Genomic DNA, 14630 nt, shown 5'->3' on the forward strand with positions numbered 1-14630 from the left:
TCACTCAAATCAATAGTCTCTTCAATCTTTCTTAAGCTCTTGTAAATACAACTGCCCACTGAGCATCTTCTCTTGGATTGTCCACTGCAAACAACACAATCAAAATTGAGATGATAATCCCTCAACTCCTCTTTCTCTTCTGTTATTCCTTATCCTGTCTTGGTTTTCTAGAAATCCATTCTTATTACTGCCAGGGATCTTTCTAAAACACCTATCCTACATTAGAAGTGTTAAGGAAAGTTACAGTTACTTTTGTTAATTATGCAAATAGCGTTAGGATTATGTAGGAAAATTTACCATTTTTAAAAGTCATGCCTACTGAAGTATCTAGGATTGAATTATCTAGAAATTGAAATCGAAAATTACAAATTCTCAGCCAAAACAATCAGGAAAATAAAATAGGACAAAGTGTTAAGATTTTATAACTCAAGGAAATAGATATATATATGGGTGCTTATTCCACTGTCTTCTAATTTCCTGCTTGAAAAATTGTCTACTACAAAATTTTTTTTAAAACAAAAACAAAATAAAAAACACCTGTCCTACAATATAGCCTGGCACCGTTTTTAAGTGTTGGGGATACAGCAAGGAATAAGACACACAAAATTCCTGCTTTCACACGTTTGAATTCTACAAATATATCAATAAGTAAGAAGAAAAACATGAGTGATAAGTTCCATGCAGAGACCGGGATGCTACTTTAGGAAAGGCCTTGCTAAAGAGAAGACATTTAAGCTCAGAGTTGAATGAGAAAAAGGAGACATCTAGAAGGGGGTGCGGGGGACCATTCTAGGCAGAGGGATCTCTGTCACTTGCCAGCGGAAATTCCTTCAGTAGCTTCCCAAAGTCTTCCATAAGTCCAAATTTCTTAAGACGGCAGAGAAGGTCTTCTGGCATCTGGAAGCTAAAGTGGCCTTCCTCTTTGGCTTCTTTATGCGACATTAACTCATTTAATCCTCACAACCGCCCTGTTAAGACAGCAATTCGGCTAGTTGAGCTCCTCAATTATGTTTTATTCATCTTTATACTCTGTTGCTGCATTACCGGTTGGCTCAAAAAATGGTCATTAAATCAGCACGGTGTTGGGCAAAAAGATAGCTCCTTAATAAATGTACAGGTCTGAACAGGTGCTGTCCAACAGAAATATAAAGTGAGCCATTTTACATTTTCTCATAGCTACATTAGAAGTAAAAGAAACAGATGAAATTATAATAACGTTTTATTTAAATATTATCAGTTTAACATCATGAATATGAAGTTTACACTCTCTGCATTCTAAAGCTTCCAAATCCGGTGTGTGTGTATTTCACACTTGCAGCACATCCCAACTCGCACTGGTCACATTTCAAGTGCTCAATTGTGGCTAGTGGCTACGTCCTGAGGTCTTCCTCTCCCAGCTACCTAACGCCGTCCAGGTAGGCACCTTCTACCACATTCCCTGTTTCATCTTCTTTGTAGCCCTTACCAGTATCTCAAATTCCCCCTGACTATACAAGCCCCTCCAGGCGAGGACTTAACCTTGAAGGGTGCCTGGCGCAGAGCAGGCGCTCAATCAAGTCTGTCTCCGCCCGATCCGCGCCCAGGGTGGACCCAGGCCCGGGGGCCCGCCTCTCTGCGCCGCGGCCCGCGGGCGGCCGCCCCTCGCCCGCCCTCCCCCCGGCCCGCCCCGGGAACGGGGTTTGTAGTCGTGGACGTGACTGGGAGGAGTCGGCCCGCCTCGGATTTCCGCACAGGGAGCCGGGCCGCGACCATGGCGGAGCCCACGGTGTGCTCGTTCCTCACCAAGGTGCTGTGCGCCCACGGCGGCCGCATGTTCCTGCAGGATCTGCGCGGCCACGTGGAGCTCTCGGAGGCCCGGCTGCGGGACGTGCTGCGCCAGGCCGGGCCCGACCGCTTCCTGCTGCAGGAGGTGGAGGTGCGGGAGGACCCGTGGGACGCCGAGGCCGAGGTGGCGGCCGGCGAGGGCGGCGCGGGCGGCGGCGGCGGCCCCTCGGCCTGGCGGGTGGTGGCTGTGTCCTCCGCGCGCCTCTGCGCTCGCTACCAGCGCGGCGAGTGCCAGGCCTGCGACCAGCTGCACCTCTGCCGCCGCCACATGATGGGCAAGTGCCCGAACCGCGACTGCTGGTGAGGCTGCGGGCGGGTCGGGGCGGCGGGCGGGACGCGGCGGTCAGGGCGCACGGGCCGCGGGCCTGGCCTGGCCAGCCGGAAGCGGGACCCAGCTAAGAAGTAAGAAAAGGGGTCGTTGGTCCGGGCCGGACGCCCCCCTCCGGAAGGGCAGAGGGAAAGCCCCGGGAAGGGGCCCCTCCGGGTCCTTCGCAGGGAGGCCTCCCCGCGCTCCCAGCTGCGGAATGAGGCGGAAGATCGTCTGGACTTGGACTTCTCAACCACCTCTCTCCGCCTCCCCCCGCCCCAGATTGCAGCTTCTGCCCACCTCCCCCCCCGCCCCCCGAGATCCTCCACAGCACGGCCGGGATAAATCAGGTTGGGATTTTTGCGTTCATTTCCACCAGTGGCCCTTTGGGGGCCATTTGCGGACCCCATGAGATTCATGGATCCTTTATCCAGAGATCGGCCCTTCCCAGTTGAGCACAGAGTTTTACAGACGCGAGTCTGTGCTCTCTAGGTTTAGAAAGAGCGATTTAGTTCGACGTCCCCCCCCCACCCCCGCCCAGGAAACTGAGGGCTGGATGATTTGGAAGAGGTCGTTTGAGGCGGCCTCCTAACTCCAGTCTTCCTCGGTTTCCTCTAGCCCCCCGAAAGCGGGGTGGGGGGAGGAGGCATGCATTCTTTTTAAGGTTGGTGGATGGTGGGGTGCGCAGCCGCTTGGGGTGGAGAAGGCCCAGTGCGGTCCTCTGCAGAACCCACCCACGGGCACCCTCTGTCAAGGCAGGTGACTGGAGGAGGGGGTCCCTTTGGCCTTAAAGCATCCTCATTCAGAGTTAAACGGCTCTGGGAGGGGAGTTGCATCATCCCAGCTTTCTTTTTTTTTTTTTTAATAAATTTATTTATTTAATTTTTTGGCTGCATTGGGTCTTCGCTGCTGCACGCGGGCTTTCTCTAGCTGCAGTGAGCGGGGGCTACTCCCTGTTGCGGGGCGCAGGCTTCTCATTGTGGTGGCTTCTCCTGTTGCAGAGCACAGGCTCTAGGCGCGCGGGCTTCAGCAGTTGTGGCTCGCGGGCTCCAGAGCGCAGGCTCAGCAGTTGTGGCGCACGGGCCCAGCCGCTCCGAGGCATGTGGGATCCTCCCGGACCAGGGCTCGAGCCCGTGTCCCCTGCATTGGCAGGCAGACTCCCAACCACTGCGCCACCAGGGAAGGCATCCCAGCTTTTTTTATTATCAGAGCTTATTAGCCTGTAGTATCCATGGGTTCATGGAAAATTGTGTAACTTCACCTGCAAGTTGAAAGTGACCCTAGGGAAGGGATTTGACAGTCTGGCCCCTTCTTCATCTGGGCCTCTGATCCAGACCTTTGTGTTCTAGGTCTACCTGCACCCTTTCTCATGATATCCACATACCTGTCAACATCCAAGTCCTGAAAAACCAGGGACTGTTTGGTCTCAATGAGGCCCAGCTTCGGATCCTTCTTTTACAGAATGACCCCTGCCTTTTACCAGAGGTGAGTCACTAAGGAGTCACCCTCATATTGTCTGCACCTTGAAAAAAGTCAGGGGAGACAGAAAGATGTTGGGTCAAGCAACTATTGAAGAGAAATACAAAGAACATATAAAAGAAAAAAAAAAAAAGTCAGGGGAGAACATCAACAATCTGCTTACCGAGGACAGCCTGAGGGGAAGGGGGGTGGGTATGATACAGTGCTGGCCTTCCTGCAGTCTATAATTTTATTGGGCTTTGATACACAAGAAGTATGGTATAGAAATAATAATAATGGCTACTGGTTTTTTTGAGCTCTTACTGAATGCTGAGTAATTCATATACCTTAGCTGATTAATAGCCTATGAGTGAGGTATGCCTGTCCCCATTTTACAGGTGAGGCAACTGAGGCTCGATTAAATAACTTGCCCACATAGAAAATGGCTCGATTAAATAACTTGCCCACGTAGAAAATGGCAGATTTGAATTTAGTTTTGTCTGATTATGAAGCCTGTGTTCTGTGAATTACCTGTTTATACTTTTGCTGACTTTTATATCCAGGCGTTTGTCTTTTCCTGTTAATTCATAGGATGTCTTTAACGATACAGATCCCTTTTTTGGTCACATTTGTTACAAATATCCCCCCCCCCCCATTTACTTTTTGGAGGCTTTAGATATTAATTTGAATTGCTTTGGAACTACATTATGTTGTTCCAAAGGTACCCATTATAACTGCTATAATGGCAGAATTAGCACGTTTGTATCTGTTTAGCTATACACAAAGAATTTTTTAAACAGAAGGGTTGGAATCCCCAAAGAAAGTATTACGACAGATCTTGGCAGGAAGGGAGAGGAGGATGCGGCAGCTATAGGGGGGCGGGGGGGGCGGTCTGTTTTGTCTCAGAGAGAAGGGATAGTGCAACTTCTGTTTACCTTTAGTGTTTATGAAATTTTTTGACTTGTAGAAGCTTAACATTTGTATTGTTAAACTTACTGCATTTTTTTCTTTATGGCTTCTACCCGAGTACCCTGGGTCCAGCCCCCTCTTGTCATATTAGACTATGTCAGTGTTCTGTGAGCAGCTGATGGGTTGGCTGCATTTAAGACAGGAGCCTGCCTTCGGTCTAATCATCTGGAACTGGAGGTGCATGGCACGTGGCACAAAACATGGCCACTTAGACAGCAGGGACCGTGGACAAGCACAGTGGATGAGGCAGGAGTGGTACCTCACATCTCGTGTGTGAAAATGCCTGGTGATTCCTTTCTGCCACACTCCTAAAGATTCAGTATGTAATATAGGTACAGTACACATAAAAAATCAATAAGAGGCAAGTATTGTGATATTGTGATTTATAATAAGAAATATATATTTGGTCTTTGTCTCTGCCCCTGCCACAGAGTTCCTAAAACCCTTGGAATTTCCTAAATTTTTTTTTGTAACTTTTTATTTTATGTTGGAGTATAGTTGATTAACAATGTAGTGATAGTTTCAGGTGTACAGCAGAGTGATTCAATTATACGTATACATGTATCTATTTTTTTTCAAATTCTTTTCCCATTTAGGTTGTTACATAATATTGAGCAGAGTTTCCTGTGCTCTACAGTAGGTCCTTGTTGGTTATCCATTTTACTTTTTTAAAAAATTAATTAATTAATTTATTAATTGTTGGCTGTGTTGGGTCTTCGTTGCTGCGCACAGGCTTTCTCTAGTTGTGGTGAGCGGGGGCTACTCTTTGTTGCGGTGCGCGGGCTTCTCACTGAAGTGGCTTCTCCTGTTGCGGAGCACAGGCTCTAGGTGCGCGGGCTTCAGTAGGTGCAGCGCCTGGGCTCAGTATTTGTGGCGTGCGGGCTTCAGTAGTTGTGGCACACAGGCTTAGTTGCTCCGTGGCATGTGGGATCTTCTCGGACCAGGGCTCGAACCCATGTCCCCTGTGTTGGCAGGCGGATTCTTAACCACTGCACCACCAGAGAAGTCTCTGGTTATCCATTTTAAATATAGTGGTGTGTACATGTCAAACGTGAGAGCGATAAAAAGTGACTTTTGTTATGTTCATGTGGTGACTTTTGGAAAGCCTCTAGGTAACCTAGGGATGGGAGCTGGTTTCCCTAAGAACCAATCATGTGATTAGAAGGTTGGAACTTTAAGTCTCACTCCCACCTCCTGGGAGGGAAAAGGGCCTAGAGATTGAGTTCAACTACTAATGGCCCGTGATTTAAACAATCGTGCCCATGTGATGAAGCCTCCACAAAAAACCCAAAAGGATGGCTTTGGAGAGCTTCCAGGTTGGTGAACATGTGGAGGTGCTGGGAGAGTGGCGCCCAGATAAAGCATGGAAGCTCCACACCCTTTCCCACATACCTTGCCCTGTGCATCTCTTCCATCCAATTATTCCTGAGTTATACATCCTTTTATAATAAACTGGGCATAGAGACTCGTACCATCATATCTTAAAATATAAACTACTTTCATTAAACAGTGTGATACTGGTTCCAGAATGTACAGGAGATGAAAGAAAACAGATCCTAGACCTAGCCCCCAAGTCAGAATAATTCAAGATTTGCTAGAGCTGAGCAATAAGACCATATGAGCTTAATATTGTCTTGTAGAAGCCTTAACTTATACTCATTTTGTGAGTTTTTTTACATTTTTATCTTAATGCTTTTATTTTTCAAAAAACTGTTCTGGCTTCCTGTTTCTTCTTTTTTTTTCATTAATTGATTCTCACTTCTTTCCTTTTTCAGATGAGCTTTGGAATCATTCAGATTCCTAAAACTATTCTATAGGAATTCTTTGGGGGAGGTAGGAATTGCACTAAAATTATGGGTTCATTTTAGAAAATTGGCATCACAATCATAGGCAGCATACCATTTTTTGGCTTACTGATTGAAGTATAATTGATGTGCAATATTATGTTGGTTTCATATGTATGACGTTTAAATACATATGGAATGATCACCATGGTAAGTCTAATAACCATTTGTCTCCATACAAGTTATTACAGTGTTATTGACCATATTCTTTATGCTGTATATTATATCCCCATGCCTTAAAAAAAATTTTTTTTATTGGAGTATAGTTGATTTACAATGTTGTGTTAGTTTCTGCTGTACAGCAAAGTGAATCAGTTTTACATACACATATATCCACTCTTCTTTAGATTCTTTTCCTATGTAGGTCATTACGGAGTATTGAGTAGAGTTCCCTGTGCTATGCAGTAGGTCCTTATTAGTTATGTTTTATATATAGTAGTGTGTATATGTCAATCCCAATCTCCCAATTTATCCCTCCCCCTTCTTTCCCCTCTGGTAACTGTAAGTTGTTTTTTTTTTTACATCTGTGACTCTATTTCTGTTTTGTAAATAAGTTCATTTGTATCATATTTTTAGATTCCATATATAAGCAGTATCATATGATATCTTTGTCTTACTTACTTCACTCAGTATGACAATCTCTGGGTCCATCCGTGTTGCTGCAGATGGCATTATTTCATTCTTTTTTTTTATGGCTGAGTAATACTGCATTGCATGTATGTACCACATCTTCTTTATCCATTCCTCTGTCAGTGGACATTTAGGTTGCTTCCATGTCCTGGCTATTGTAAATAGTGCTGCAATGAACATTGGGGTGCATGTATCTTTTCAAATTATGGTTTTCTCTGGATATATGCCTAGGAGTGGGATTGCTGGATCATATGGTAGCTCTAGTTTTAGTGTCCATACTGTTCTCCATAATGATTGTACCAATTTACATTCCCACCAACAGTGTAGGAGGGTTCCCTTTTCTCCACACCCTCTCCAGCATTTATTGCTTGTAGATTTTTGGATGATGGCCATTCTGACAGGTATGAGGTGATACTTCATTGTAGTTTTCATTTGCATTCCTCTAATAATTAGTGATGTTGAGCATCTTTTCATGTGTCTCTTGGACATGTCTCATGTGTCTCTCTTCTTTGGAGAAATTCTATTTAGATCTTCTGCCCATTTTTTGATTTGGTTTTTTGTTTTTTTTGATATCTAGCTACATGAGATATTTGTATATTTTGGAGATTAATCCCTTGTTGGTTGATCCCATGACTTATTTTATTATTTTTTTATTTTCTGAAAATTTTTATTGAAGTATAATTATTTATAATATTATATTGGTTTCAGGTATATAACATAGTGATTCAATATTTTCATACATTATGAAAAAATCACTGCAATGAATCTCGCTTGACTTATTTTATAGCTGGAAGCTTGTACCTCTTAATTCCCTTCAATTATTTCACCCATCCTCCACCCGCCTCCCTTCTGGCAACCATCCATTTGTTCTCTGATACCATTTTGTTTTAAACCAGGTCATTTGTGTCCACTAGAATTTTCCCACACTTTAGGTTTGACTAATTGTGTTCCTCTAATATCATTTAACATGTTCCTCTCTCCCCTGTATTTACTGTAAATTGATAGATCTGGACCTTTGATTGGATTTAGGCTTGATTTTGTAGCAAGAATTTTTTGTATATTTGGTATATTGTTAGGGTGACTAACGGTCCCTGATTGCCTGGGACTGGGGGGTTTCCAGCCATGTCAGACTTTCATGCTAATACCTGGAAAGTTGTATTTCCTATTGTATCATCTCAGGAGGTACACAATGTCTGGTCCCAATGCAAATATTAATAGTGCTCCCTGAAAAATGCCCTAGTTTGGATAATAAATTGTCTGTTCACGTTTCCAGGTTGGTTTCCCTGGAAGCAGAGCCTGACATAGTGTTTTAGGTGCATGTGATATATGGAAGGAGGGATCCTTGGGGAAAATCTGTAAAGTAAAAAAGAGGGAAGGGAGAGCTACAAGCAAGGTGAAGTCTGGCCTTGACTTGATTCATGCCGGGGCTCTAGAGCGAAAATTACATTGAAGAATGGTTCTAGCCTTGAGGCAAGGGGGCCAGCCTTTTGTACCTGCATAGAAGTCACTCATTGGCTACAGGCTCTGGGAGAGGAGGGCGGGCCAACTGAGAGTCAAGGTCAGAGAGGGGCAGCTGAACATTAGTAACAGCTAGGGGAGATGTGGGTGGAGGAACTATTATATACCCATCTGCCTTTCACCCATGATGATTTTAACAGCCACTGATGATCAGAAGTTGCCATTTAGAGAAGCTGTCCTTTATTGGCTTAAGAGATACAGTGAAAATGAATGTCCTAAGTGTTGCTTCACTTCTGTACCAGGTCTGTTTGCTCTACAACAAAGGTGAAGCCCTGTATGGTTACTGCAACCTCAAGGATAAATGCAACAAGTTTCACGTGTGCAAGTCCTTTGTCAGGGGAGAGTGCAGGCTGCCGAAGTGCAAGCGGTCCCATCAGCTAATTCACGCTACATCCCTGCAGCTGCTGCAGGACCAAGGACTGAATATTCCAAGTGTCGTTAATTTTCAGATAATTGCTACCTACAAGCACATGAAGCTGCACAAGATGCTTGAAAATAAAGGTGAGACTCTCAGAGGTAGACAAAACACTATCAACAGTGTAGCGCTGAGCTGAAAGTGAGTCTGGGGAGAAAGCGCTTCCTAGGTTAACTGCTGCTCTGTCCTTGGGGAAGCTTCATCAGTCAACATTCTATGATATCGAACTGTGATTCTAACCAAAGGAGGGAAGGGATGGAGTTTATTTTCAGCGCTGCCAGCTAATAGCCTCTGCCCAAGTGTTTGAACAGTGTAGCTCCTCGGTAAGTTGGGGGTCAGGAAGTAGGAAGAACAGTCTTAACCGCTTTGGTAGGAGAAAAGAGGAGGGAGGTGCGCTAGTGACTAGAATCTAGGTAAGGATAATGTAGGGATGGGTTTCTTTTATTAAATGGAGTTAAAGTTTTTTCTTAAATTTTTAGGAAATTTTAACCACATTACAGAAGAATTTGGAAAATAGAGAGTAAAAATAAAAATCACATATGACTCCACTCACTCTAATCCAGAATAATTGGTACTATTTAATTACAGGCCCTTCAGTCCTGTTACTAGAAAATACTAGTCCAGTGGTGGTCAAAGTCTGCATTAGTTTAGTATCTTTCATTTTCACGTTCTACAACATCATAAATATCTTCTCATATTGCCACATAGTCTGTCCTTTTTTAAGGTCTATAAAGTGTGGCTTGGTCTTCTTAAATTACAATGCGAGAGTACTTATTCCATTAGATTTGCTTATAGCTGAAAATGAGTTTCAGTGGGTGGTGGGCTTTGGAGAATTGCTGATAGGAGAACCAGATCATCAGAGTCCCTAAGCTTTAATATGGAATTTTCTTGTGTTGGGGTGGTAGTGGCCAACTATGAGTGGTGGTTTGAAGGTAGGGAGGGCTCTGCAAGTACCAGTGTCAGAGGCTGTGTAGGTGTGTCCCTAAATGGTGGCAGGGACGTTCTACCCTGTACTGTGGGTAGGGCCTGTTATTCTCTTCATCTGGTCTTGTTTAGTGGGTCTCTCCTAGCTATGGAATGTGACTTTCTGCTTGCTGTTGAGATACATAAATATATATGTATATTTTACTCCAGACGACACGAACTCTCCAAATACGAAGTGTTGGGAGTTTTATTGGTGATCTGATTAGCTGGGCTGATGCTCCCAACGTAGAATGAAATTTAGAGTGATAAAGGGCTATGTCAGGAAACCTCATCTCTTTCTTCTTCTTTTTAGATAATTCAGCTTCTTCTGCTGAGCATTCCCAGGGCCTTGAGAAACAAGGAGTACACGTAGCTGGGGCTGCAGAGGCCGGTCTTCTGGTCTCTGGCCCTGCTGAGTCAGCCAAGAAGCCATGTTCAGGTAAACCTTAGAGGACATCAGTGAAATAAGAAGAACGTTGTCCAATTGGAAGGTCTGAAAACAAAGCTTCTGTTGAGATTTAATTTGTAACCATTCATTCATTTAATCGTTTATTAATAATAGCCATAATGATACCTACCTCACAGGTTGTGGTGAGAATTAAAGAAGATGGAAAAGGAGAAAATGCCAGATTGGGAGGATAAAATTGGGGGTGGGTGGTTGAGGATGAGGTTAGACATTGAACAGGCAAAGGGAGAGTAAAACCTGAGAGTAGATGAGGTCAGTCCTGGGCAAATCCTGCGGTTCCTGAGAGCTTTCCCTGGGCTGGCCGGCCAGAGCTCTTAAAGAGGCAGGCTCCTGCGGACTTGTTCTGGGACCCAGCCAAGTGCTTTTCTGTATGCCCATATACATAGTTTACATTGTGGTATTCAGGGACTACATACACTTTATGCTCTTTTTTTTTTTTTTTTTTTTTGCTTAATATTCCATAAGTATCTCTCCATATTTATTCACATTTATCATGCGTAATCATTTTCATGCACAGATACACTAATATATCATCGTTTGCTTAACTAGTTCCATTATTCTGGGATATTTTGATTCTTTCTAACAACTTTTGAATATAACTCTTTTCTTAAAATCCACACAATATTAAATTTTTACATTATTCTTTACTTTTGCTTCACTTATAGTTGCTGAATGATACTCTTGATTTTCATTTCTTTAAAAATACATGCGGGAATTCGCTGGCGGTCCAGTGGTTAGGACTCTGCACTTCCACTGCAGGGGGCATAATTGCTGGGCCCCTCCTCTGTGCTGATGTGACTTGGCCTTTAATAGGCTCCTTAATTTTCGTAAAGGCATGTTGACTGTATATGATATGATATCCAACTCTCGTGGATCCATCCTCAGCCAACACCGCAGAGTATATAACTTATGGGTGCTCACCAGAGATTTCTACCTCACTCTGTGTACTCTCCATTTCTTATTAAACTTTTACCAAAGTCTCAGATTCCTGTAGTATGAAGGATGCGGAGCTCATACATTCCTCCAAGTTGTATGCATTCTTTCTGTGATCAGGATGGACCATCATAAATCTATATACCTCGCCCATTCCATACTGACTTCTCCCTTCCCCCCTTCTCTCTGCCCCTGCCCACCCAGCTGTCTCTTTTTAGTTGTACCTGATGTTTATTTCCTTGTTTTCATCAGGGGGTACCACAGAGAAGCAGCTTTGTGAAATTCTTTCCTGTGTTTGCTGTATTAATAGCCACAAATGTTGGTGTGTAAAGTGTTTTGTTTTGTTTTTTTTAATTTAACTCTCTGGCAAAAACATAACATTTGAGAAATAGGGCCAAAGTAGTGAGCTTTTCATCAAGCTAAATTTATTTAATTTAGAAAATTTTTAATCATGAAAACTTTTCTTTTCCATTGGGGGAGGTGTGCAAAAATGTCCTTTTTAAAGTGAGACAGTGCTGTGTTTTCTCCTAATGGACAGTAAGAGTCACGCAACTTATGTTAATCTCTTCATTTTGGTTGCCAGCAACAGTATTTCTGAAAGCTCTTATGTTTTGCGTATCTTTCTTCTTTTTTCTTAGTTACGATTTCTCCGGTGCTAATTAAAAAATTTTCTTTATATTTTATTATTATTATTTACGTTTTATTCTTTTACTGTTATATTTCTTTTGTAAGCCATGTTAAATCCTTAATGGAAACAGTATAGTGTATAAATGCATATTCTTTACATTAAAAGACTTAGTAGATTTTTACATTATTGTGTTCTTTTTATATATCTTATAATTATGCCTTTATATATGAAGTTATTGACCCTTTGTAATCTTTGTTGCAATATTTTATTCAATTCTACAATATTCCATTTTAATCTTAGTTCCATTGGTATTCATCCTATAAAAACATTTTATGTAATCATACCTCTTATTTTAATTTGATGATTCAGCTGTTAGAGAGTTATCAGATTAGAGTTTCTTCGGCAACTTATCAGGGCTTATGAGATGAAGCTGCACATCTGTAGGCTTCACAAATTCCAAATACCCTAAATTGAATGAGTGACTTTCTTCCAGACTTGTTCCTCCTTTTGTTCTTTATTTTGCAGTGTCAGCACCAAATGACTTAAGCCAAAAACCTGCAAATTGTCCTATACTTTTCCTTTCTTCTTATTCCCTGGGTCAGATTGGTTACCCCGTGTTGCAGAATTTCCACTTTAAAAATCTTGCAAATTTTTATCCTCTCTACCCCTTTCTTTCCATCCCCAACACACTGCCTTTTTCTAAACCCTCATCACCTCTTGCATTTGTTTTACAGATTCATAACTCAGTGGTATTCAAGTCTGTCTTGTGAGAGTTTTTTGTAGGAAGTGCGAGATGGACCCCTGTTCCACTTCAAGGATGGTACCCCCATTGTAATTTTTAATATAATAGGCTTTTGTGGATGTCATTGATCTCCTTACCACCCTTCTCTCCCCCTGCTGCCTGGTTGACCTTTTGAAATGCAGACCTAATCGTATTGCTTTTTTCTGCCGTAACCTTCATTGGTCCCCATCACGAGGATAGAAGTCATAAAACTCAAATCCCTACAGGGACTAGAAAGTTAAGATAAATGGATAAAGTGAGGTGGATGTGAGAGGAATGGGGGAAGAGAGGAAGTGCTGTGGCAAACTGTCCCATCTAAAAGGGACAACTGCCTCTTGCTTCCACGTGGGACTGCGGGGCCCAATTTGACGTATCATCCAATTTGTCAAAAGCAGCCACAAATTCAGAAATTTTTATGAGAAATTTTCTGATTTTAAAATATTGACTTTTAATTGAGTTCTTAAAATGCAGACCAATATTGCGCGTATTGACCTACTTGCAGTTTTTGGAATGTGCCATTTTATCTTGTGACTCTCTATTTGCAAATGATGCTCCTTCTAAGTGCCACTCCTTCGCTCCTCCTGCCTCAAAACCTGGCAAAATGAGATTATTTAAAATGTCAGGTTAGCCTTTCCTGACCCCAAGACAGGCAGCTCTCCTAGTGTTCTCAAAGCTCTAGCACTTAGTACATTACATTGCCATGCTTTTATTCCCCGGCTTTGAGCAAAAACATTATTTATTCTTTTTGGTAATTATAACACTTGGTAGTTAAATATTTTTTGCCGTATAATGAATTAAACTCTGCATTTGAATCTGTTGAATCAGTATCATATTGCTCTTCATTGATTCTCTTTCTCCTCACATATTTTTAGTATTCATAGAATCTTTTTTGCCCTAAGGAATGTGTTATATAAGGTAAACATCCTTTTGATGCTTCGGTTTGAATTGTCTAGGTCTAAAATTAACTCTTTATGACTTATGTTTATTATACTAATTCTTTCCATCAAGGAATTAAGTCTTCATTATTGACGTATTTCTTGATTGCTTTCATTATAATTTGTTCATGTTTTTGTCTAGGTCATGAATATCCCTTATTGCATAAATTCTTTCTTGGCTAAATATATCTGTATTGCTACTAAGTATGGGAATCTCTATCTTCAGAATGCTATTGATTTTCAAAATATTTGTCTTTAGGTAAGTTGTCTTTGTTCTAACAGTATTAGATGGCTTGTTTGGTTTTATTTTTAAATATAAAATTGTAGCTGCAAAAATATTTATCTTTTCTTATGTATTTCTATTATATCTTTTTGTTACATAAAATTGTAGTAAGATATTTTTGGATATTTCTTCATTTAATATGAAGTTAATTATTGGTTTTAAACAATTATATATTGTTATAATTGTCCCTATTATAATAAGGGAAATAACATCCTTTATTCTTGTTTATTGGAAGCTTTTGGTAGGAATTGGCATCTTTTGATATAATCATATAATGTTAACCATTTAAATTACCTAATATGATTATATTCATGGTTTTCATGGTATTAAAACATCCTTAAATTCTTGAGTAAGCTCCACTTGATAATGCCATATATTCTTTTAATGTATTTTTTATCCTATTTGGTAACTTTCAAGTGTATGCATCTAAACATTCATAAATAAATTTCATTTATATGTTATGTGTGTATGTAGTAATTTCCTTGTTATTGCTGTATTCTCAAAATATAAATTTTGTTCTAGGTACTGTTTTGAGTTTTTGTAAATTGATTTGTAATGTTATTATAATTTTTATTAAAATTTTTTTCCAGCTTTATTGAGATGTAACTGACATATAACATCGTGTGAGTTTAAGGTGTACGAGGTGATGATTTGATACATCTGTATACCCATACAT

General features: G+C 41.6%; 1 protein-coding gene across 1 annotated transcript; it reads left to right on the forward strand.

The window, feature by feature from the left end:
* Positions 1-1274: 1274 nt before the first annotated feature.
* On the forward strand, positions 1275-14415 carry ZC3HAV1L (zinc finger CCCH-type containing, antiviral 1 like). The gene is made up of 4 exons (XM_036864367.1): positions 1275-2124; positions 3481-3616; positions 8793-9051; positions 10242-14415. The coding sequence occupies exons 1-4, from the start codon at positions 1751-1753 to the stop codon at positions 10376-10378; spliced, it is 906 nt and encodes a 301-aa protein (XP_036720262.1). The 5' UTR covers positions 1275-1750; the 3' UTR covers positions 10379-14415.
* Positions 14416-14630: the final 215 nt, after the last annotated feature.

This window comes from Balaenoptera musculus, chromosome 9 (assembly GCF_009873245.2).
Source record: "Balaenoptera musculus isolate JJ_BM4_2016_0621 chromosome 9, mBalMus1.pri.v3, whole genome shotgun sequence".
In the NCBI taxonomy this organism is placed as follows: domain Eukaryota; kingdom Metazoa; phylum Chordata; class Mammalia; order Artiodactyla; family Balaenopteridae; genus Balaenoptera; species Balaenoptera musculus.